The following is a 26,524-nucleotide window of genomic DNA, read 5'->3' as shown; positions in this document are numbered from 1 at the left end:
TGAAGGATTCCCCTAGATCAGCAGTTCCCAAACTCTGCCAGATTGTGCACCACCAATTTAAAATGATACAACCTTAAGTACCACCAGCAAATTTTTGTCATATAAAGTAATTATGACAATTCTGTTAACACATATCACTGACAGGCTGTCTGCATACCACTGCTGGTACCCATCCCACAGATTGGGAACTGCTGCCCTACATTAAGCTGCCCTTCATTGCTGAATACACCAACTCCATCTGCAGATACTGCCATTGCAGTAAAAGTCATGGGCATTACACCCAAAATTCAAGCTTGAACTATTTCTATAACTATTTGGAGAGGAAAAAAATCAATATCTTATATACTATGTTGCTTAATACACTGGCTGGGCATGGTGCACCCCTGCGGCTGGGAGCCAAGTCAGTTGACAGGCTCCCAGCCACAGGGGAGACCCTGCTATACATGTAAATTAAAGTTGGATACCAACCAGTTATAAAGTTAGTACACATTTTTGATATAATAGGTACTTTGCATGTGTAACTGGTTTCAATTTACTGCACAATCAACTAGCTAATTGTGCAAGGCCAGTCATGTATAGAGGGGGCTGAGTGTCACTATGGTTCATTTTATAGAAGGAGCTAAAGTACTAATTTCTCATGCTTTATTTTGCCCCACAGTTATGTAATTTTCTCAACAGTAATTATGCCACTAGAAGGCAGATATCAAGACTGAATTGAATTCATCAACTTTCTTCCTTTAAAAATAAATTTTGTCCATTTTTATTGTTTATCTATAACTACAGGTTATTGTTTATCTATAACTATAGTTCTAAATTTTTATGACTTAGCTCATTTATGTAGGCCAGATATCTTGTCTTTTATACGTTAATATGCCAACTTAAATCCTTATTGTACTTATATGTTTTGTGGTCCTTGTAACTCTGATAGACAAGGTTCTTTGGGTAAATCTGATATCTTTTATTAGACCAACTCAAATAGTCAGAAAAATTCTTCTTTGCAAGCTTTTGGTTACAAATACCCTTCGTAAGGGAACAGAATAATGATTTAATCAGATTAAACAAGTCGTTTTCAATTCTGTAAAGACTACTAAAAGGTAATTAAAACATCTTCAACATTTAAATACAACTTCCCCTAGCAGTATAAATCTGTTGAAGTCAAAAGATCTGTGCCAATTTAAATCAGATGAGAAATTGCCTTTTGATTAGAACTGTTAGTCATCATGAAAAAGCCAAATAAATAAAAATTGGTATCTTAAGGCATAAAATACCTCTGTAATCTGCATCTCCTCTTTCCTATCAGAATGGTGAAGTGAGGGACTCCAGGGAAGAAGGAAACAGAGGTTTCATAGATTTCATAGACACCAGGGCTGGAAGGGACCTCAGAAGATCATTGACTCCAGTCCCCCGCCAGAAGGCAGGAAGTCAGCTGGGGTCATAGGATCCCAGCAAGATAAGCATCCAAATTCTTCTTGAAGGTGTTCAACGCAGGTGCTTGAACCACCTCCAATGGCAGGCTCTTCCAGACCTTGGGGGGTCAGACAGGAAAGAAATTCTTCCTTATGTCCAGCCTGAAACGGCCTTGCAGGAGTTTATAACCATTTGAACTCGTCATCCCTTGGGGTGCTCTGGTGAACATATGTTCCCCCAGATCCTGGTGGTCACCCCTGATAAACTTATAGGTGGCCATCAGATCACCCCTGAGCCTGTGCTTTTCCAGGCTAAAGAGCCCCATAGCTCTCAGCCATTCGTTGTAAGGTCTGTTTTCCTGACCTCTGATCATGCGCATGGCTCTCCTCTGGACTCTCTCAAGCTTCTCCACATCCTTTTTGAATTGTGGGGCCCAAAACTGGATGGAGTACTCCAGCTGTGGCCTCACCAAGGCTGAGCACAAGGGGAGAATGACGTCCCGGGATTTGCTCGAGAAGCATCTATGAATGCAAGCCAGTGTTTTGGTCGCTTTACTAGCTGCAGCATTGCATTGCAGGCTCATCTTGTGGTCAATGATGACCCCCAAGTCTCTTTCTTCCGTAGCGCTAGCCAGCGTAGCACTGCCACGCCAAGCCTATAAGGATGTTTTTCCTCCCAAGGTGGAGAACCTTGCATTTTTCAGTGTTAAACACCATCAGGTTCTCGTCCGCCCATTCGCTAAGCCTGTCCAGGTCAGCCTGGATCATCCTCCTATCTTCAGGTGTGGATGCTTTCCCCCAAAGTTTGTGTCATCAGCGAACTTGGTGTTCAAAAGTAGCTAAGGTAGAGGTGGCTCATGTTGAGTACACTTACTACTTCAATGAGATCTCTGCTTAATCTTTTTTTTTTCCTGGAGGAGCATAGGAGATTTCCCAGATAGGTCAATATAAGGCTACTCTCTCACATACAGATGAAGATGTCAGGTTCTACACTTTATGAAATATTAGTTGAATCAATCTGATCATATATGTAAGTATTGTACAAATCTATGGCATTTAAAAAAATCTATACTTATGAACCAATGGATTGTGGGGAAATAAATAATGTCATGTAATACTGTGTTTAAATGTTAAGCACACTTATTTAATTCAGTGCCATCCCTAGATTTAGGGGGTGAGGTGGTACAGACAGATTACCCTTCTGCTGTCCCCAGCTGACCCAAGCTCCAGGACAGGAGCAACTCCTAGGTCTAGGTCAACTGGGAACATCAGTGGTAGCAGGAATAGGGTGGAGGGGGTGAGTTCTTCCTTCCAGCATCTGCTCCTGGCCTGTGGGGGGCCATTTGGAGGGTTGGGAGGGGCAGAGAACAGACACTGGAAGAAGGAACCTGCATACTGCTTGGCCAAGTGTGGCAGTCCCTGGCAGTAGTGGGACAGGAGTGCTTCTGGAGCTGGTGATGTGGCAACAATAGCATGGTTCCCCCACTTCAAATGTTTCATCTCTGTCTGGGTCCCCAGCCACTCCTTGCCCCCTTCCTCCATGGTCTGAGGGGGGTGTCAGGCACCCGCCTTTAGCAGTCTAGATCCACACATGTCTTAATATATAATAAGGTATTTCACATATTCCAAAGCTAAGGCCTTTGTATAAAACAAAACTATCTGATAAAAAGAATATTTGTATAGTATATGTATATTTATAAATTTAGCAGGTGCACAAAGGACAACAATTTACACACTGGCAAGTTCAAATCTGAAGAAAGAGTATCTATTAAAAAAAATTTCTCTACACATCTTTGAAATCTATATCATATTTTTTTCAGTCCTTGTTTCCCCACTGAGACAGTGACATACCCTATGCCATTTTTCTATCTTGAGACTTAAATTCATACCTTTTTTTTAGGCTGACCTTTTGCTAGCAAGGACTGGCAATGTGTTACCTACAAACAACTTCCTTAAAATATGTACTGATTTAACAAGAGTTCAATATTCTTTCAGTAACTAGAAGCAATCCAACTCAACCTCCCTTTCCAGAGAAAGGAAATGGAGCAGTTTTCCAAATTTTATATCCAACAATACCTGATTAAACTTAATATCCATGCCCTCCAATGGTTTCAGAGTGAGACAAATCACAGACAAAGCAAAGACAATCCACTCCTGGCCATGGACACATCCACCCTCTCCTAATAAAGCTTGGTCTTTTTATGGCATTCAACACTATCAATCATGAAGTATTATTTCAGCTGTCAAAAAACATGGGCGATAAGTGTGGTACTGCATTACATTGGCTCTAGTTCTTCTTAGTAGATTAATTTTAAACAATTATAAAGGGAAATTATTTCTTCCATTCAAATGCATTTGGAGACTCATGAGCTTCTACCCTCTTTCTCATCCTATTCAACACTTAAGTAAAACCATTATTAGAAATTGCGAAATGTCTAAACAATACATTCAAACAAAATGCAGACAAATATACTGTCAATGACCTCTCCATATTAAATACAAATATCACAATCACCCAACTGTTCCAAAGTCTCAAACTAGTAGCAAAATGAAGAGTGACTACAACAAAACACAGAAAGACAACCTGGTATGCAAAAGGCAAATCTTTGACTAACCAGCTAGCTAATTCAGCTACATCTTTTTCAGTTGAGGGTATTAGCTTTCAGACAGGTTTTGTAGAGCCTCAGAAAATCTTCTGCATTCTACATTTTTTATTTATATAAATATATCTGTTTTTCTCTATATAGAGAGAGATATACAGATATATATATTACAAAAACCACCACAATAAATACCTTTGCCATGACAAGACTTTTAAAAAGTTGTGGCACATCTTAGGTACAGATCTAACCAAAGTGATCTAAACATTTGCGATCTATAGACTCATCTAGTGCAACCCGATGTCCCTAAAAAAAGAAATGATGTAAGTAAAGAAGCTCCATATGAGCTAACATATTGCAGTGTCCCTATTAAGTAACAGAGGTTGATGGGAACATTTCATTCCCAGCGTTCCACTGTTTCAGTATTCACTGTAAGACCAGATTTATTCTTTCATTATGATTCCTTTATTCTTTTATTATGATTACTATTCTCAGAGACCATGATTGACACTGTTCATCTGGAAATGGGTGTACCATGTGTTTTTAGGAGTTACACTAAATAATTTTGAACAATCTGGAATTTTGTTGTGGTAGTGGGGATAATGACTTTTAGGCGGTTGTGAAACTTCTGAAAATAGTTGAGAAGAACTGCAAATACTGCTGTCTTCAAGAACAAATGCATGACCCAACATTCGCAGTAGTGTTTCCATAATATTTATTACTATTAAAAAGCTATCATACCCTGATATTCAGGAAGACAGTAAAAATAAATAAATAAATAAATAAAAGCAATTAATGCCAAGCAGACTAACACGTTACAGGGGAAGAAGGTAACCTTATTTATTCAGGTCTTTTTCTCAAATGAGGCACATTGCAAAGCCTATCTTTTCACACAGGCTTTTTCCTAGAAAGATTGCTAAGTGTGGTATTTGTTTTTCATTGTGGGGTTGATGGATTTTCAACAAACTTTTAAATGATAAATCGTGTTGCATAATACAGTAAAATCCCTGTTATATGGGATACTGGCATACTCTAGTCACTGGAATTTCCGGCTGGCCAGATGGACTCATGGGGCGAGGGGAGAAAAGTTCGCACACAAATGCCACCACCAACACCCCCTGCCCCATGTGGCTACCACAACTGCACCACATCTCACCCCACGCCACCCCACCCCACCCCCACTCCACGTCTGGGCAGAAGCTCTGTGTCCTCATATAACCAGCATTTTTACATTACTGGCACCCCCCCATTCCCCACTCATGCCAGATATCAGGGATTTTACTATAGTTGTGTTTAAATATGTGCATGCATATAGAGAGAAAACAGTGAACTCTCTTTTTCTTATGGTCATTGTCCTCTATCAGAGTTGAATGTCTCTGCTGATTCAAGGATATTGATATTTGCTTACCTTTTCCTCCCAGAAGGGGTGAAGAAAGAGAATTTTCCTCCTCTTCTAGCTACCGGGTGCAATATAGCACTGACTTTCTTGCTAAATATAACATAGGTCTAAAACTTGGCAATTATCTGGCATAGTGCTTGCATCAAACTAGACAGAGTTTGTAATCTTAGATTATCCTGGATTTATGTTCTGTGATGGTGGGAGCCACTCCTGAGGCCCAGAAACACTGGGGACAAACTCTGACACTCTGGGAGATAGACCCCAGCCCTGCAGAAAACCCACCTCAGAGGCAGGCTGGGTCAACGGGCGAGTTACATGAGCCAGTGCTGCACTGGCTTTTCAAGCATCTGTCAATCAAGTTCAGCAGTGGCCGGCTGATGATGTCAGCCACGGCTGCCGCTGCAGGGGATTTAAAAACTCCAGCAGAAGCTGGGGGCACAGAGGGAGGCAGAAGGCAAGAAGCTGAGCTCGCCAGAGTGTGACTGGGCCAAGCAGTAACCGTAGATGACCCTGCCCCACAGAAAGTAGGCAAGGGCAGTGTCTGGGAGCCAGACAAGGCTCATCAACCTCAGGCTCCACAAGAATGGGCTTGGGGTTGGCCACCAACCTCAGGGCACGGGCAAGTTTTATTAAACCCTGAGCCAGCAGAGGGCACCGCAGGTACAAGCCCAGCACTGGGGTCAAGCAAGGTTGAGGACCAGGAGTGAACAACAAGCTGCAACCACAAGCCTGCACTGTAAGCAGAGGTCGAGTTGGCTGGGGTCCCTCTGCTGGAGAAGAGAAGCTGGGACCACAGGCTGGTACAGTGGCACGACAATTCCGATGGTCGGTGAGTGGATGGGGTGTAAGACAGGCAGAGCCCCAGGACCAACTGCAATGGGGCAGTGAGTACCTCAGTCTTTGGGCATGGGTTAGGAACACCACTGAACCCCTCCTTTTCAGTTAAATTCCATCAAGTCATGGCAGGAGAGTTGGGGAGCCCATCTCAGGAAGCGGAGAGATACTCACAGTGCCTACTGAGGTCGTGACAGTGGTGCATTGGCTGGGAAAGTAATCTATAGAGGATCAGTGATCCTGACTCAGGGGAGGCCACCATGGCCCATGCAGAGCTCCTTACCCAGGCAATAGGGGAAGCGCTTGGGATGCAGCAGCGAAAAGGGGCACATGAACAGGAATGGATGCAACAAAACACGTCCCTGTTTAAGATGCCTTGGATGACTAGGGATGATGATCCAGAAGCTTATATAGAGGTGTTCAAATGAACACCCATACAGACTGGGCTTGATTGCTCACAATGGACTCACCAGCTAGGGGCCCTAGTTGTTGACAAGGCCCAGGCAGCATACCAAGCCCTGTTGAGGGAGGAAGCCTGTAATTACAATACAGTAAAAGCTGCCATCCTGTACAGGCCAGAAAAATCACCTGAGAGCTATGGGCAACCCTTTAGGGCATGAAAGGCAAATGAAGTTAAGAGGCCCTGAAGCCTCATGCAGCATTTGAGGGATGCCCTGAACAAATGGCTCCCAGTGAACCGATTTGATTGGGAGGGAGTGACAGAACAAGTCCTATGGAACTGCTGCTATGGGATTTGAAGGATGAGACGCAGACATGGGTAAGATGGCACCAGACATGGAACTGTGAGGAGGCACTCTACCTCGCAGAAGCATTCTCCATCTCGGAGAATGAGCATGGCATGGTTGGGGTTTACGTGCCCTGGTTGTAAACCCCATACGGGAGGAGGAGAAGATGGGCCCCCAGAAAGGGACAGCGAGAGGCACAGAATGTTACCACTGCAGCAAGGTCAGTCACGTCTCCAGGGAGTGTGGATTGGGCCTGAGCAAACTGAGCCATGTGACAATGCCTGCCCCTTTCGCCAAGGCACAGGTTCAGGGAAGTAAAGCAGTGCAAACCCATGGACTGCAGTTTCGGGTCTGTGTCACAGGAGAGTGGATGGGAACGCCTGGTGGTGACAGCATGGATTGGGGACCGAGCGGTCTGGGCGACCTTCGACACTAGGTGTTCACAATCTCTACTCTGTGCTGACTTGGCACCAAAGGTCGGCATGAAGAGGGCCATCCCCTTCACTATGACATATATCCTGTGGGGAGAAATGTGCTTTGAAAGCTGCTACCTGCCTTTCAGGGTGATGGAGTTTCAGGGCAAGCTAAGCGTTGCAAAATTATCATAGGCTGTGAGTGGGACCCCATACATACAGTTTTGGAGTGGGTGAGAGTGACGGAAGAAGAGAGGAAACACCAGAGGGGACATGAAAGCTGTACCAGGGAAATGAGCACCCACCAGGGAAGAGATGAGGGGGCGTGCATAAACTGGAAGCAGGTGGCCAGCATGGCTCAGTTCTGGCAGGCCCAGTAGGAGGATCCCAAACTACAGCAATTGGTGGAAAAGGACTCCAGAGAAGAGACATCAGCAGGAACAGTCCACTGTGAAGGAAAGAGGGGTCTTTTATATTGGGTATAGAGGGGTTAAGGGCCTGGGATTGAGAAATGCCAACTAGTGGTACTGAGCCCATTCTGCTGACAGATCTGGTGGTTGGTGCACAACACCCCATTGGGAGGCCACCTGGGGCATAGTAAGACGAAAGCATGGATTGCCTATGACTTCTTCTGGCTGCACCTACAGGATGATGTAGAGCAAGGGGGTGCGGCATGTCCCAAGTGCCAAAGAGCTCAAGAGCAGAGGCCACTTAAGACCCCTCTACAGCTAATGCTGATAATTGAAACCCCCTTCTCACATGTGGCATTGGATATCGTGGGGCCCCTACTGAAGTCTCATGTGGGACACCAATACATACTGGTCCCGGTGGACTATGCCACGCAATTCCTAGAAGCAGTACCATCACAGCAACTCCAGAAGTGGAAGAGCTGTTAAGGTGCACTGCCCAAGCAGGGATACCTCATGAGAACCTCACTGACCAGGGAACCAATTTTATGCTGGGAGTAATGAGGGCCCTGTGTAATACCTTAGGCATTACTCATTTGAAGACATCTGTCTATCACCCACAGTTCAATGGGCTGGTGGAGAGGCTAAATGGAACGATTAAGAGAATACTCCAGAGGTGCACACAGGAGGACCCACATAAGTGGGAAACAGCACTAACGCCACTGTTGTTTGAACTACGTGATACACCACAGGAATCAACTCAATTCTTACCATTCCAGCTCATGTACGGGCACAACCCGAGAGGATTGCTGCATATGATCAGTGAAGAGTGGGAGAGACCGGTGGAACCCAGGGTCACAGCCAGAAGTTATCAGCAGAAATTACAGGAACAACTACAGAAAGCATGAGATCACTACCCAGAATCTACGAGAGTCACAAGAACAGCAGAAGGCCCAGTAGGATCACAGGGCAAAGCCGCGAGTGTTCCAACCAGGGGATATGGTATTGGCTATGCTTCCTATGTCCATAAGCAAACAACTTACAAAGTGGCAAGGACCATTCAAAGTGGTCAGGCACGTGGCACCAGTGGACTATGAGGTGTTTAAGCCTGGACACCAGCAGCAGCAACAAATTTACCATATCATCCTTCTCAAGGAATTGAAGACTACACAGGGTTGGATGGCACAGCATGAAGAAGAGGTTGGGGAGTTAGGATCCCCTTATGTGGAATTAAGGAGCAACAAGTTACCAAAAGTACAGGTCCAATTTGGGGAGGGTCTAAATGCTGGACAACAACGTGAATTAACCAAGTTGGTGAAAGCCTTCCAGGATGTGTTCCAGGAGATCCCCGGCCAGGCTAGAGGAGTGGAGCATGAGATTAGGACCCTGCCCGGGGCACTAGTTAGAGAAAGGTGACGACCCATACCCTAACAGCTATAAGAAGAGGTCTGTCAAGAAACAGACAAGATCCAGAAGCAAGGTATCATCTGCCCATCACAAAGTCCCTGGTGCAGTCCCATAGTACCCATTGCCAAACCCAATGGGTTTCTCCAATTGTGCATCGACTATCAAAAGCTAAATGAGTTGGCAACTTTTGACACATTCCCCATGCCTCATGTCGCCAACTTCCATCCACCACAGATCTAGCCAAGGGATGGTGTCAAATTCTGATGCACACCTTGCTGGGGTCATTTTGACCCCAGTACTCTTTCCTGCCATGGCAGGGGATTGGACTCGATAATCTACTCAAGTCCCTTCCGGCCCTAGAAACTATGAAACTATGATGAAATCATCAGATTGTGCCAAGACTGCTTTTGGAATGGCCTGGGGCTTATTCGAATTCCTACATATGCCGTTCGGGTTTAATGGAGCTGCAGCTACTTTTCTATGGCTGATGGACTCACTACTGGCTCCACATGCGGCTTACATAACTGCTTATATTGACAAGATAGTCATCTTCATAATAGACTGATCACAACACCTCCAGGCCCTAAAATCAATCCTAGAAGAACTAAGAGTGGCTGGGATGATGGGTAACCCCAAGAAGTGCAAACTTGCTGGTCATGTGACCAAATACTTGGGATTCTATATAGGGCAAGGAATGATCGGGCCCCTCAAGGATAAAGTTGAAGCAATATGCTGCTTCCAAGAACCATGGAACCAACGGCAATTACGGTCACCCTTGGGGTTCATCAACTATTATAGGAGATTCACCGCACTTCGTAGACCTAGAGGCACTCCTAATGGATGCCCTGTGAGGCGAATCCACAAAGGCACCACAGTGGACTTCCAAAGTGGCTGAGAGCTTTGAGAAACTAAAATAGGCAATGTGTGGGGAAGTAGTGGTACATACCCTGATTCTGCAGCACCTTTTATCTCGCAGACAGATGCATCCAACAGTGCACTGAGAGCAGTTCTGCTGGAACAGCGGGAAAGAGAAGAGTGTCCCATGGAGTTTACTAGCTGTAAGCTTAACATGGCTGAGAGCAGGTATGCAACCATAGAGAAAGAGTGCTTGGCAATTCACTGGGTGATAGAGTATTTTAGATACTAGCTATTGGGCCAGGAGTTGTTAGTAGGGACAGAACTTGCACCATTACAATGTTTAGTGAGATCCTACATAGACAACACGCAGATAATCCTCTGGGCATTGGCCTTACAACCATTTAAATTCATGATAGTGCATCACTCTGGCAAAGACAACCTCATGGCTGACTTTCTTTCTAGGTATATTAGTCAGGATGACTCTGTCAAGGAAGTGAGGCGAGTGCACTAGGAACACCACCAGTTGACAACAGAATACCAGTGAGATGTCATGACACCACAAGGCAGCTTAAGCAGGGATGTCTGTGGCAGCAGGAGCTGCTCCCAATGACCAGAAGTGCCGTTGACAAACCCCAGCACTAAAGGAGATAGACCCAGGGACTCCGGCCCCGCAGAAAACTTATCTGAGGCAGGCCAGGTCAACAGGTGAGTTGTGCAAGCTGGTGTGCTGCACCAGCTTTTCAAGCATCTGTCAATCAAGTTTGGCGGTGGCCGGCTGATGATTTCAGCCGCAGATGCCACTGCAGGGGATTTAAAAACTCTGGCAGAAGCCAGGGGCAGAGGGAGGCAGGAGGAAAAAAGCCGAGCTCACCAAGTGTGACCTGGCTGAGCAGTAATCATAGATGGCTCTGTCTTTCAGACAGTAGGTGAGGGCAGTGTCTGGGAGCCAGACAAGGCTCATCAACCCTAGGCTCCACATGAATGGGTTTGGGGTTGGCCACCACCCCAGCACATGGGCAGGGTTTATTCTCTGAGCCTGCAGAGAGCACCACAGGTACAAGCCCGGCACTGGGGTCAAGTTAGGTTGAGGACCAGGAGCAAAGAGCAGGTTGCAACCACAAGCCAGCACTGTGAGAAGAGGCCAAGGAGGTTGGGGTCCCTCAGCTGGAGAAGAGAAGCCAGGACCACAGGCTGGCACAGTGGCTCAACAATTCCAGTGATCGGTAACTGGATGGGGTGTAGGGGAGGCAGAGCCCCAGGACCACCACAATGAGGCCACGAGTACCCCGCCATCTCCAAGCCTGGGCTAGGAACACCACTGAACCCCTCCTTTTCAGTTAAATTCCACCAACTTGTGGCAGGCGAGTTGGGAGTCCCATTCCAGGAAGTGGAGAGATACTCATTGTGCCTACCGAGGTCATGACATGTACACTTAGATTGTGTTTGCTGAGACTGTAGTCCATTGCTATAGCATAAATATATTTTATACCTGTTATGACATATGACAGTCCAAATTGCATTACATTATCACAATTTTTTTCTTAAAAATGGGAAAATTAGCTACTCTATATCCTACCATACATAATGTCCCACAAGCTAGGAGTACAAGCTTTGAGGTTGATATTAACACATGCTATTTCCAAAAAGAGAATGTTTTCTGATTTTGCTATAACTATTTTGAATGCAATTCAGATCCTAACTGTATCCAGCAAGTGATGTTTTTCTGTCAGCCTGAGGTCAGAAGGACATTCTCATGGTATATTTAACATTTTTAATTTTTTTCCTTGCAGAACGGTTGGCAGGATCATGCAAGATCTCTACAAAATTAAAGTGATGCACTGCTGAGTGATTTGTTGAGCCTGGGGAGTGAATATCTGTTAGTTGTATGAACTACCTACACTTTTTAGCTGGCAGCTGTGTACTTCTGCCAGTGCACATCAATCCTGACCTGTAATACCTTTGTTGTTACAGTCTATTGTGAGAAGTGTGCCAGTTTTGTCCTGAAACATATGGTTTTGTAATGGCAACAAAAGTTCATGACTTTAAACATTAAACCACCAAACTTTATTTTCCTCATTCTATCGTACTTATTAGATCTATACAATAAAATAAAATATGAAGCATGTACTAGTTTATTCAGGAAAATAATTGTATATGCTTTACTTGAGTTTTTCTGCCAACAGCTTTAAAAAGAGCTGAGCAGCCTGCATACAATATTGCCTGTATAGATTTTGAAACACAGTCAAGTCAATTAGAAACTTTTTGTTTTTGAAAAAGGGCATTTACAATGATACGGGATCTGTATCTGAGCTTTAAGTTTAAAAATATTATGCATAAATAAATTCTTTTTTCACAGGACACTTCTATCCATTGGTTTTATACAGTATACATTAAGCAAGAACAATTATGCTTTTGATTTTAAATGGTCAGATTTCTGAAAAATAGAGATGCACTTTCAGAGAAGTCAAGGATGTTTAACATATGTATAAATGAAAACCAGGATATATTTAAAAACTGATTCTGAGAAACAACATTCTTGACAAAATAACATCAGAGATGCGTAGTACAACTCTGGCTTTAAGGCTTAGCAGCAGGGAAGCTCTCAAAAGAACTTCGGCTCAGTTTTGAAAAAAAACAACTAAACTTCCTTTGAAAGGATACATATATGGGCTCTCTTCCTTTTCTTTTCTGTTAGGTGGTGTGGAATTCTTCTCCGTATAATGTATTATGAACTCATCATTATAATCTGCAACTACTTTCCAGGAGCACAATAAGTAATAAACTAGTATTGATTTTTTCTCATTCTACCCAGAAGGAGATCTGTATGTAGAAAGAACTGCTTTTCTTAAGGAGTTCTTTACATGTACATATTATAAGTTCATGGTACAGAAGACAAGGTCAAAGAACTACACCTTACTCGCAGAAAACAAGGTGGTAATGTTCATATGAACTTTAGTTCCCATGGCAGTTCATCCCAAAGTTTGGGACAGGTCCTGAGAAACTTGTTTTCTGCAGAGAGAGGCTTTATCCTTATGGTTGAAAGAACCACGGTTGCAGAGGAGAGTTAATATGTACTATGCTAGAGGAGAGTTAAGGACAATACTTTTCATTCCAGAGCTCTAGGGGATGCCTTAGCCAAAGCCACTGACCACCTTGGAAGATAATGATGAAAACTTTGAAATTGACATAATATAATGGACCAACAGAAACAGCAGAGGACAGGAAGGAAGTGTTTAGAGTATCTCCTGTTGCTAATTATATATATAACAGCATTACATATTAGCTAGAGCCTTCTAAGGGGAGGAGGCAATGGTTTCAGGCCCAACTACCATTGTACTCCAGATGGGCAAGAAAGGTAGACAACTGAGATCAGGTCTTTATCACCCAGAAAGAGGTGGAATCTCTAGGCAAACTGAAGAGATATTAGATAATTTTATGTAAGTGTAGCATCAGTGAGGATGTAAGAATCAAGAATAAACCTTGGCTTGGAACTGATCAACTGAAAGTGTGTATCTTCAACCAAAGAAGGTAGCACCATGACATCAATAACCAGTCCGCATTTGGTTTTAACTGAAAAGATCCTTCTGAGGATGGAGGTCTTGTTTCCTATTATTATTTCTTCAAGGTGCCCTTCCCCAAAACATCAGGCCTCAGGGGAGGAGCACCTAGGCCAAGGGTTAGTGAGGATCTAGTCAGGGAACTTCTGGAGGGACTGGATGTATTTAAACCCAGAGTGCTGAGGGAATTAGCTGAGGTTATTGTGGGACCCCTGGCACGGCTTTACGAGCACTCATGGTGCTCTGGTGTGGTGCCAGAGGACTGGAAGAGGGCCAGTGTGGTTCCCAAATTCAAAAAGGGGAGGAAGGAGGACCCAGGGAACAATAGGCCAATTAGTCTTACCTCAATCCTGGGTAAGCTTTTTGAGAGAATAATTCTGGCACATGTCCACGAGGGGCCAGCAGGGGAGATTATGCTTAGGGGCAACCAACACGGGTTCATTACAGGAAGGTCCTGTCAGACCAACCTGGTGGCCTTCTACGACCAGGTGACCAAATTCTTAGATGCAGGGTTAGCAGTGGACATAGTCTTTCTGGACTTTCAAATGGGTTGCCAACTGGCTGGAGGGCTGCACCCACAGAGTGGTAGTGGATGGGTCATTTTTGAGTTGGAGGGATGTGGACAGTGGGGTTCCACAGGGCTCGGGCCCGCACTGTTCAACACCTTCATCAGCGACTCGGATGAGGGGGTAAAAGCACTCTGTTCCAATTTGCTGATGACACTAAGATGTGCGGGGATGTGGGCACGTTAGAAGGAAGGAATAGGCTACAATCAGAGCTAGACAGGTTACAGGGGTGGGTGGAAGAGAACAGGATGGGATTCAACACTGACAAGTGCAAGGTGATGCACCTAGGGAGAAAGAACCAGCACCGTACTTACAGGCTGGGGAACTCCCTTCTCATCAGTGCAGAGGCAGAAAAGGATATTGGAGTCATCAGTGATGCCAAGATGAACATGGGCCAGCAGTGTGAGGATGCAGTCAGGAAGGCCAACCGCACCTTGTCATGCATCCACAGATGCATCTCAAGCAGGTCCAAGGAGGTGATACTCCCCCTCTATGTGGCACTGGTCAGGCCACAGCTGGAGTACTGCGTCCAGTTCCGGATGCCGCACTTCAGGAGGGATGTGGACAACATGGAGAGGGTTCAGAGGAGAGCCACTCACACGATCAGGGGGCAGCAGGGCAGGCCCTACGAGAAAAGGCTAAGGGAGCTGAACCTGTTCAGCCTCCGCAAATGAAGGCTGAGGGGGGATCTAGTGGCCTGTTACAAACTAGTCAGAGGGGACCAGCAGGAATTGGGGGAGTCCTTGTTCCCCCAACACTACCAGGAGTGACTAAAAAAATAACAGTCACAAGCTGGCAGTGGGTAAATTCAGATTAGACATCAGGAGGTGCTACTTCACTGTCAGGGCGGCTAGGATCTGGAACCAACTTCCAAGCGAAGTGGTGCTGGCTCCTACTCTGGGGGTCTTTAAGACAAGGCTTGATAATCACCTTGCTGGGGTCATTTGACCCCAGTACTCTTTCCTGCCATGGCAGGGGGTCGGACTTGATTATCTGCTCAGGTCCCTTCTGACCCTACTATCTATGAAACTGTCAAATGGCTGTCTGTCAAATGCTGCCAACAGATCCAGGAATATGACATTGATTGTCTGCCTACCATCCATTGATAGCAGGACATCATCCATCAGTATCACTACCGTAGTTTTCAACCCACATGCTGGCCAGAATCCAGACTGTGCTGCAACTAGGACATTAACTTATTTCAGCACCTGTGCTACAATCAGAAAGCAATTGTCTCAGTACAAGCACATGGAAAGAATGTAAGGTTCTTTGCATTTTCTCCCTACCCACCCAAACAGGGCCAGCCACTGAATGACTTGACAGAATTAAAATTGCATGAAGCAATGTTCAACAGGTCAACTTCCTATATATATATATGTCAAGTGACATTTAATAAATAACTTCCCTTTCCTTAAATAAAAAGTATAATTTGACCTTTATGAGCCACCACTTCCTTTAGCTAATTAAAATAATTCTACAAAAGTTTCTCCTCCAGAAATCTAACCCAAGCCACTGCCACACATTCTGCATGTAACCAGCACTACGACAAATCAAATCAAAACAACATCAAAAAACTTAGTTGCAGCAATATTAATAGTAGGTTGAAAGATAACACAGAAGAATTCAGACACACAAAATAAAATGCCGTTTGAGAGAATTTCTGCAACCAATAAAGAATGCCGTATATTTAGCTTTCTTTTGCACAGGAAATGGTAGAGGCAAGAAAGAAATACAAATCGTCAATAAAAATGAGAAGTCTAGGAAATATAACTTATAAGGAAAGATTGGGAGAATTGGTATTGTTTAGTCCGAAGAAGAGAAGACTGAAGGGGGATCTGATAACACTCTTCAAATGCATAAAGGTTAGTAATAAAATATTGGAACTATGGGCTCTGAGGTGGGAAAGGGGTGTGCTTTAATTGGAGCAGCTCTTAGAGCTGTTCTAATTACAGTGCTCACAGTGTCATGTGTATTCAGCATCTTGGGCTTCAAAACGGCAAGCTTTAGTGAAAGCACTCCCCCCTCAACAATTTTGAAATGTGGGCACACTGAATACAATGACGTGAAGGCTGCTGGAGCGTGCTAATCAGCACACTCCAGCACAATTGATCAATCAAGTCTGCTCCAATGGTGGCTAATTAGCATACATCTCAGCAGAGGTCCGTCACATGTATAGGTACCCTATAGGTAGGATATGTGCAAGGATCTTTTAAACCAGGGGTTGTCAACCAGGAGTACATGCACCCCCGGGGGTACTTGGAAAGGGGCTAGGGGGTACGTTCAGGTGGGTGGGGATGGAGCGCTGCCACCCACTGCTCCGCGCTGCCACCTCCCAGGAGAAGGGTTGGGGAGGCAGGGCAGTGGCTCCCCTCTGTGGGCTGCACAGGGGCCACCTGAACATATTGGGAGCTCACATGTGGTGGCCGCTGCTGCCATCCACCACCCCACCCTGCCACCACATGCAAGCCCTCCCCCAATCTTAAAAAAGATTGAAAATCCATGTTTTAAATTCTCAGGGCAGCTAAGTATTGGAACAGATTACTGAGCAAGGCTGTGGCATCTCCATCAAAAGCTTTTAAGAGTAAGTTAGACAAACATCTGTGATGGTTGATATGGGCTTGATCTTGTTGTAAGGAGGAGTGCCATGCTTTCGTATTTTTCTCTCAATCCATTATTTGGGGTACTCAACCCACAGCCTGTGGGCCAGATCTGGGTTACAGCACCTTGTCAGCCAGCCCATAAGGCTCCCCATGGGTCTGGGAATTTGGTGGTGGGGAAATAGTGGCACCATTCCCTTGCTGCCAGATTTCCAGACCCATGGGGAGCCCCAGGCCCTGTGCACCAGATTAGGCACCCAATCCCAGCATGCAGGGCCGGGCAGAAGAGGAAACAGTGCTAAGACCCATGGCCCAATCCTGGTGCAGGGGCATGAAGGGGGTAGTGGGGGGCCAGAAGGGGGTAGTGCCAGGCCTTCATGGCCCAATCCCAGTGTATGGGATCAGGGGGGCTGTGCCAGGCCCCTAGGATCCAAGCTTGGAGCGCAGGGACAGGAGGGGGAGGTGCCAAATCCCCAAGGCTTTATTCCAGCACACAGAGGATTACAGTGTGCAGTGTTGGGGCCCAATCCCAGTAAGTAGGGCAGGGAAGAGGCAGTGCTTAATCCATCCGAGGGAATGGCCCCACATCGTTTATCTGGCCAGCAGGGCTAAAAGTTTACACACCACTACATTATATCACATTTCATTCACTTTGTTTTAAATGTAAATTTTGAAAATATTAAGTATTTCATAAATCCTGCTTTGTTTTTATGTGGTAAATAAGATTTTAGAGCTTCACAAGGGAATTCAATGTTCATGTATTTAGGAACTGACTTTCCTAAGAAAAATTCTGGACTTGTTCTCTTTCAAAATTAAGAAATTCCAAATACCTGGAGATGTTGTAAGTGTTGTAGTTGCATACTAGAAAGTATACAGAAATATACCAGCATTGTAAGTACTTCTTGTTAGAATTATAGCACAGAAGCTCAAGAGGCTTTTCTTAAAATCTCAACAAGAAATAGTTGTCCCTTATCCTGCCTGACAATCACAGAATGAAAGAGTTGCCGTATTTTCAGTTTAGTTGAACACTGTTGCATGCAGAAATTTTAAAACTGAAAATGTATATACTCATTTTTGTATTTTCTTAAATCAGAGTAATCCAACTGTAAGCTACACATGGCTTGCAAGGGGTTGAGTTGCAGCCCCTGGGCTCCTGCCTGCCTGCTGCTCTCCAAATTGCTCTGGGTGTAAAAGCACCAGAGTCTCTAGGCTTCCCCTCCCTCCTATGGCTTTAGCTGCCAGCACCCAAACCAGGGGTGGGGCAGTGTGGTGTTGTATGAGAAGCTGAAGGTGTACCTAGATCCCTGCAGTCCAGCAGTGACATAAGGGGCATCAGAAGGCAGTATGTTCTTTGTTCTATAGCTTCAGATGCCTGTGGCTCACTCTGGTGTGGCCCATGGGGGGTTCAGCCCCTGGCCACTTATAAGTTGCACAGCCCTGTTTTATATCATGTCATAAAGGCAAAAAGGCCAGACCTTAGTTTTTGTTCTTTTTTCCCATTGATATGAATTCGCCCAAAAGAGGAAAACCAAATTTTATAACTAGTCATTTCAGTAAAGCAGTAAAGAATTCACATGAAAGAATCAAGATTGCTTACCTTGACTGACTGACTGTAAGGTCCTATGTTAGCAGGTGCCCAGTGAGAAATGCTCTGTACATGCATGACCTGCTTTTCATAACAGGCTGTGTCATCAGTCGTAAAGTCACAGCTATGTGCAAGGCAGTCAATCCAAAACAGTATTCCATCAGGCAATGGGACCTCTACACACACTCTAAAAAATAAGCCAAGTCAATATGAAAGGTTATTTACCAAACTTAAGAACTGACCATCAATGTTTTTGTCTGTTGTTACTATGTTACAGACTTCTCTGTTTCACTTATAGCACAAAAAAAACAATGATTTATGATTATTAAGAAACTTGTAGTATAATATTGCAAGATTCTACTTGCCAAGTAGTATAATATTACAAGAATCTACCTGCCAAAAAGTAGAATCTCACCTGCCACAGGCAAGTGGAAACTTTCTCTCTATGACAGTCATCATAAGGATGGATAAATAGATTATCTGCTTGGGCTGGTAATTTTTCAAAACAATTTTGCAAATTTACTATGGATCCACACTCTTGGGTTTGTGCTTCTAGCATATTACTAGCAAAAACTTCCATAGCTGCGTTTCTGTACATAATGCAATTTGGCAGCCATGCAAACTGCCAAATAATGTTTATTTTTGGCCAAAATTCAACATAAATCTGTTTGTATCATATAAGGAATCATACAATTTTTTTCAGCAATTTTTATATCTGTTATTTTATGACTTTAAGAAGGGATGAGGGATTAAGCAGCCAGCTATGCAAATGTGGAAGCAAGAGACATACAGTAACATGAGAAGCAGAAGAGGCTAAAGCAGAGAAAGGAAGCAGGAAAGGTGTCACTTAGAGTATTTAAAATATCAGTGTTCAGAACTGCTCTTGTTCTGCTGTAGAGCTCTACAGGTAGGAACAGAACTTTGGTCTAAAGCCACAAAAATACTGAATTCCACCCTGTAGTGATTTAATACCTGATTGACAGTCAGGGCCCCTTTACATATGCAGCCACAATGGGATCCCATCATGCTCTATCGCTGGTGCCGGGGGCCTCAGTTTGTTCCCCATACTGCCTTTACTGCAGACCCAACAGCCGACAAGGGCTGTAGGGAGTGTAGCAGGGGGCAGCTCCAGGAACACTGACCTCATTGTGAGAATCACCATTTGTGCGGCTCACAGAGGGAGGATTGCAGCAAAGGCAGCGTTCCCCCACTGCAAGCCCTGCAGACAACATCTCTCCTGGGCTCACAATGGTGGCAGTGAAAAGAACACTGCCCTTGCTGCAAGTCTTGTGAGATTCCTGGCTCCCATGTGCAGCAGTGTGGGGGATCACTGCTGCCACTGCAAGCGCTATACCTCACAAGGTTCACAGTAAGGGCAGCGTTCTTCTTACTGCCCCTACTGTGAGCCCCACAGCTGGGAATGCTTGCAGGCATATGTGGATTAATGCACAGGTCAGCTGGGTTTGGGCCCAGGGGCCCCTGCCTTGGCACGGACAAAATCGGGGGCTAGGCTGGGCATGTGCAAAGCTGTGGGATGCGGCTGCTGTGTGCTGCTGCAGCTGAACTGAGCTGTGGTGGAGCAAGGGCCCCCCACCTACACCTTGGTCTACATTGGTCACACCCAGAGAGCAGTGGCTCCATACCCCTGGCACCAGCTCCCGCATGGACCTGTGGGCAGGGGCAGCCATGGCTCCTGTCCCAGGACAGTGTGTCCTGCTTTGGCTGCTGCCCCTACTGCACCAGCTAGGGACAGAGCCCAAAGCTGCAGGGCAAGGCATGGGTTGGGGGGGCCCTGGGCTGAGGTGGGGGGCCTGGTCCAGGGCCCCAGTGAATCTTAATCTGCCCCTGCCTGTAGGGGGGAACAGCATTCTCCATGATGTAAGCCCTGCAGCTGACAACACTGACAATACTAAGAGCCTTCTCAGCTGTGAGGCTGGCGGTGTGTGGTGCACACCTGTGGCTGGGAGCCCACAATGCTTTTGCCTCTACTGGCACCATTCATTCTCAGCTTAGAAACCACACCAAGGAATCAAATAGTGTTACAGTCAATTTTACATAGCCACATGTTTCTGAGTCTGTCAGAGAACTCAGTGCTCTTTTACAACATGACTCAGGAAGCCTTGATAGGTAATTTAGATCTAAATTGTCATATTGTACCCAGGTTGATATCCATAAATATAACAAGTTAGGGCTGTGGATCTGTTATAGCATGCACGATCCTAACATAAGTATAACTCCTGTAAGTAATTTTTGCTTTTATTCCTCATCAGTTTTAACCCCTTATGGATTATAAGTCCTATAGTTTTCTGGTCCTGAATTAAATGAGAAGTTTTCTTATTATTATTTTCAGGATTCAAATAAGCCAGAAACCTCATCACTGAATATGGGGCAGAGTTTAATTATGAACTTCTTGAGGAAGCTCTCAAAGAACTGTGACTCAGTTATGGTACTTCCTTTGCTCGTCTCTTCCATCATCTTGGAAATAAGTTGCCATGGTTCTTTATGGGATATAATTTTAGTTCCCTCAGGCTGTGTTGGCTCAGGTTTGTGTTATAATTCCTTGATGAATATGCTTCAAACAGGTCAACAAAGACAGAGCCACTAAGAATAAACACAACTGTACATTCTCCAGAAGACTATGGGATTAATTCCCTTTGACATCTCCATTCTTCCATGCCTCCAAAATTAAAGTTAAGAGCATATAATACGAGGCATAATAGTATTAGTGACAGACAGGGGGAACAAGGCTAATCTACTCAATGAGTTTTTTGCCTCAGTGTTCTTGAACAGGGGTCAAGATAAGTCTCCTAATGGGCTCTTAGACGGGCATCAGAGGGACACCAGCCTATCAACTGTCTATGCTGACTTGGTGCAGAGCCACTTGGATGAACTGGATACGTTCAAGTCAGCAGGCCTGGATGAGCTTCATCCAAGAGTACTGAAGGAATTGGTCGGTGTCATAGCAGAAGCACTGGCACGGCTGTTTGAGTGCTTGTGGCGCTTGGGTCAGGTCCTGGAGGACCGAAAAAGGGCTAATGTGGTCCCTATTTTCAAGAAGGGGAGGAAGAAGGATCCAAGTAATTATAGGTCAGTCAGTCTCTCCTCCATCCTTGGAAAGGTCTTTGAAAATATTATGAAAGATCAGATCTGTGGGAGTCCAGTGGGAAAAATAATGCAGCAGGGAAACCAACATGGATTTGTAGCAGGTAGATCATGCCTGACCAATCTGATTTTGTTTTATGACAGGATCACAAAATGCTTAGACACAAGAGAAGAGGTGGATGTCATTTTCTTGGATTTTAACAAGGCCTTTGACACAGTATCTCAACCCATCCTCATAAATAAATTAAGAGGCTGTGATATAGATGTTTACACAGTCTGGTGGGTGGCAAATTGGCTTAGCAGTCGCACCCAGAGTGGTAGCAGACGGGTTGGTATTGACCTGGATGTGGGGTGTGGGGTCATGCAGGGTTCAGTCCTTGGGCCTTGTACTCTTCAATATCTCCATCAGTGACTTGGATGTGGGTGTGAAGTGTGCTCTCTCTAAGTTTGTGGATGATACTAAATTGTGGGGTGAAGTGCACACTCAGGAGGGTAGGGAATGATTGCAGGCAGACCTGGACAGGTTAGAAAAGTGGGCAGTACACAGTAGGATGCAGTACAACAAGGACAAATATAGAGTGCTGCACCCAGGGCACAAATATATCCAACACACCTACTGGCTGGGAAGTGACCCTCTCAGCAGCACAGAAGCGGAAATGGATCTCAGAGTCATAGCAGACTCCAAGATGAACATGAGTTGTCAGTGAAATCATCAGCAAAGCTAACTGCACTTTATCATGCATCAGCAGATGAATGACAAATAGACTCAAGGAAGTGATACTTCCCCTCTATGTGGCATTGGTCAGACTGCAGTTGGAGTACTGCATCCAGCTTTGGGCGCCATACTTCAAGAAGGATGTTGATAGACTTCAGAGGGTCCAGAGGAGAGCCACTCATATGGTCAAGGGCTTACAGGATAAGCACTGTGAGGAGAGACTGGGGAACCTGGACCTCTTCAGCTTCTGCACGAGAAGGCTGAGAGGTGATCTTGTGGCTGCCTACAAATTCCTTAGGGGGACGCAGCAAGGGACTAGAGATTCTCTGTTCACCAGGGCACCTCTTGGGGTAACAAGGAACAATGGTCACAAACTGACAGACAGCAGATTTAGGTTAGATATCAGGAAAAACTTCTTCACGTTAAGGGTAGCCAAAACCTGGAATGGGCTTCCAAGGGAGGTGGTTCTCTCCCTTACCTTGGGAGTCTTTAAGAGAAGGCTGGATACGCATCTGGCCGGGGTCATCTGACCCCAGCACTCTTTCCTGCCTAGGCAGGGGGTCAGACTCGATGATCTGTTGAGGTCCCTTCCAACTCTAGCATCTATGAATCTATAAGGCACATGAAAATACAGGCTGTGCGTGCTATCAACAATAAAATGTGCAGTGGAAATGCCTATTTTTATTGATATATATCTCTACTGCACACATTTATTAGGTTGCCTACATTATATAAATATTTGGAATATAAATATATGTAAACAACTTATTATTAAAAAACCCATTAGTCAGCTTCATAGTAAAGCACACGTGTGGATGCACCCAAACAGTGTCAGTGGAATAGCATCTTGTCACATCAATGTCTTTCAAAGATTTATTTTGGTACAGTTGCAGTACTACTTGGGTGACCATTACTAAACAATACTGTTCTAAAAGTCTTGCTTTTTTCTTTAATATATGGCGTGCTCATTAGTTCATCTGATTGGTTCATAAACAGAACAGAACACTTTTAAAGAATTTTTACTGATTGGTCAAAATAAGGAAAAATATGGTATTTTGGCTTTCAAATAGAGTTTTATGTTATCTTTTTAAACTTATAATATTTAACCTTTTCCTTTTTCCCTTCCTGTTTTTAATTATATTCATGTTTTTCAGCTGGTATTATTTTTCAATCTTGCTTCAAACATGTCAGGTATAAGGAAAAGTAAAAGGACAAATATCAAAAAGTCATGCCCGGCATGAGGCAATGCAAGCTCTCAGTAGTATTCAGACTGGTAATAAAGCAATAAAGATGGAAAAACAGATTATATTTTATCTTTATTATAGTCCTGCTATGTTGCATAATCCCTATTATATATTGTATAATTCTTCCCCACTCTGTAGCAAATGCAAGCTTGCAACTTAATTCCATTATTTCTCAACCTCTTCTCAACTGACTGAATTTTGGGATAAAGTACAGGAAGATTTTGTAAATCACGGGGCATGACATTAATAAGGATGCATGGATATTTATCTGAAGGAAACTTTCAAAGCAATGAGACCCACACAGATCCAATTACTAGCAAAGCTGTTCCTAAGTAGTGGGAAATGAATCTTGTTAACTTGAATAAATAATACGACCCTAACTTTTACACAATGGGGAAAAAGTAAAGAACTTACTTTTTTTAACAGATTTTATTCAGCACTAAAAATAAGTATCATTTTATGAACTGTAGAGGCTTTTAACTTTATTTATTAATATTTTAATTTATGGAAAGGAGGGAAGAAGGTAATCATTAAAATAATAAATTCAGAGAATACCAAATTCAGTATAATGAAAATGCAAGTGTGCTTGATCTGGGGAATTATAATCCCTTACACAGATGTTCAGTGGGAGGGAAAAACTTGAAAACTAACAATGATGAAAGAGAGATAGTGGTGACAGTGGCCAGAAAGTTAGACAAGAGTCTGCAATGCAATATAGCAGCCAATAAAAAGATCAATATAATTTGGTAGAGTGTACACACAAGCATCAGATAAAAGAACAAGGGAGAAACTATTCCAAACTCTACAGCTCTAGTGTGACTGAACCTACAATATTGTTTTCACTTCCAAGAACTTAATTGCAAAAGCCACTGACAACCTGAACAGAATATAGCAAAGTGCAATCATAATAATAACAATAATAATAACGACAGCTAACCTTTGAGGAAAGATTAAAAGACCTCAATAAAAATTACATCACCTAAGGCCTGATCCTGAAAGAAGTTGACTTACAAAGCACTAAAACACCCTTCAACTCAAAGTAGATAACTGGGATTTAGAGTTTTCAGAGTTTTAGAGTTTGCAAATTTAATCTGGGACTGGATAAAACACAACACTGAAAAAAAGTATTAACTTGCATATCAGATCTGGACATTGATGGCTTTGTTACATCAAGATATTAATATTTGTTTTCCATATAAAGAAATATCCTCTATTAACTCTTTATAGCACCTACATGAACTCAACATACATGAACTTACAATGTGTACTGTGAACTCTTCATTACTGCATTTGTTAAAATTTGGAACTCTGCTAACATTTTTAGAAAAACTGAATTTTAGCTGATCTGATCTGAAGTTTTCAAATTGTAACAGCACGGCACAAAGAGCATACATAACATTTTGTTCACTAAATCAGCTATCATTGTAGTATTTCACTTGCTAAGCATTGTGAAATGAAAGCATATTCATGTTTCTAGCTGGAACTGTTTGCTTTAAACAAAAATTAGGAACATTAAGACAATTTTTTTCTCTCTCTCTTTTTTTTAAGCTTATTTTCTAATTCAGAGATCACCAACCTATGGCCTGGAGGCTGGATCTAGCCTGTACAACTGGGGAACTTCAGCAGCGTTTCAACAGTGGAGGGTTTTGCTTGCATAGTGGCTCACCAGCAGAAAGAAGCAACAGGCAGCAGAAAGGAATTGCGGGAGAGAGACCAGTGAGTGTGCCTTCAGCTCCAACTCTAGAGGCAGCATGGGCTGCGTTGGAAGCTAAGCTCCTTTAAAAGTGATCTCCAGCTGCAAAACATTGCCTACTCCTATTGTAACAGAATTTATGATTTTGATACATAACTTTTAAAAATTAAATAAAAATGTTCCAGTATTCTAGGCATTTGCTATACCACTTTAAATGCAATATAGCCACTCAAAGTAGAACCTATGAGAGAAAAAGGACTGAAAATATGGTTAATACTGCAAGCCTAGATTGTTGGACTGGCTTACTTCATCAGATCTGGATTTGCCATCACATTTGGAGCTGTGACAGGCACAAATATTAAAAGGTATCTGCTTGGTCTCGATTGCAAAATAAGTCAGCTATATATTTAGAACAGTAAAACGATTTCCCTGTCACATGCATTATTTTATTAAAGAAGTATACATGCTTATGATTACCTTAACAGTAATGTTACATGAAGAAAGAAAGAAACAGGCTGTTCTCCCAAAAAAGGTGGGTGCAAGCCTATTTCTGAGTACAAAAGAGAAACAAAAATGTGTACAAAAATTTCATAAATATAAATATAGTAGCTGTAACACAGTATATTACAGTGTATCATAAATATATAGCATTAGTCTGATCCTACCTTGCCGGTGGACACAAATCAAACTCTGTCACATAGGCTGAATTTATTACAGCAAAATCTTTCATGCTCTTCATATACAAATGGACCAAAATAATATCTTTCAGTTCAAATCCCATGGAATTCATATTAGCTGCAGGAAAAAAAAATAACATAGCTGTTAAAGATAGGATATTTTAAATGTGGACAGAAAGATAGCAGAGGCATCTTATGTTTGTTCAAGAAAAGTAAATGATAGTAACTTAACACGTTTAATATGATTGAAGTCTTTAGTAATATATTACTTTCCCTCTTAATAATCGTTGATGATTTTCCTCTAGTTTTTATGAAGTCCTTTTTTATGTTAAGTTTCTGATAACAGAGATAGAAGATAAATGAAGGTTCTTCATACCCAAATAATGGTGACTTAAAATTGCCTTAAGAGAATGCACTGTGTGTATACATGCTGTCTACGTTCCACTGCACCACTATTATCAGTTTAAAAACAAAAAATAACAATAACAATCTTTCCTGGACTTAGAATCAGAGATATGTAGGCCTGGACAGGACCCCCATGAGGTCACCTAATTCATCCCTCTGCTTGGATCCAATCTGTGACTAAATTTATGCTGACCTGGTAGGGGAGAAAAGATCAAATCAAGGTAATTAAGAGAATGGAATTTACAACAAGCCTGCTGTAACAAAATTTATGGGACACTGTATTCTATGATCCTCATAGCCTACATTTAATTTT

At 43.5% G+C, this 26,524-nt stretch overlaps 1 protein-coding gene across 2 annotated transcripts in view; it reads right to left on the bottom strand.

Annotated features, from left to right (window-relative positions):
* DPH6 (diphthamine biosynthesis 6) overlaps positions 1-26,524 on the bottom strand; it is a 409,504-nt gene that overhangs the window by 197,048 nt on the left and 185,932 nt on the right. For both annotated transcript variants that reach the window (XM_090033519.1, XM_090033518.1), the window contains exons 11-12: positions 25,795-25,924; positions 18,388-18,562 (exon numbers count right to left, since the gene is read on the bottom strand). In XM_090033519.1, coding sequence (XP_089889645.1) covers positions 18,388-18,562; positions 25,795-25,924 — 305 coding nt within the window. The remainder of the gene's footprint in view (positions 1-18,387; positions 18,563-25,794; positions 25,925-26,524) is intronic.

Source organism: Crocodylus siamensis, chromosome 2 (genome assembly GCF_052110815.1).
Source record: "Crocodylus siamensis isolate JL-2025a chromosome 2, ASM5211081v1, whole genome shotgun sequence".
NCBI lineage: Eukaryota > Metazoa > Chordata > Crocodylia > Crocodylidae > Crocodylus > Crocodylus siamensis.
Note: the sequence above shows the minus strand (reverse complement) of the source record. Positions and strands in the feature narration are given on the sequence as shown.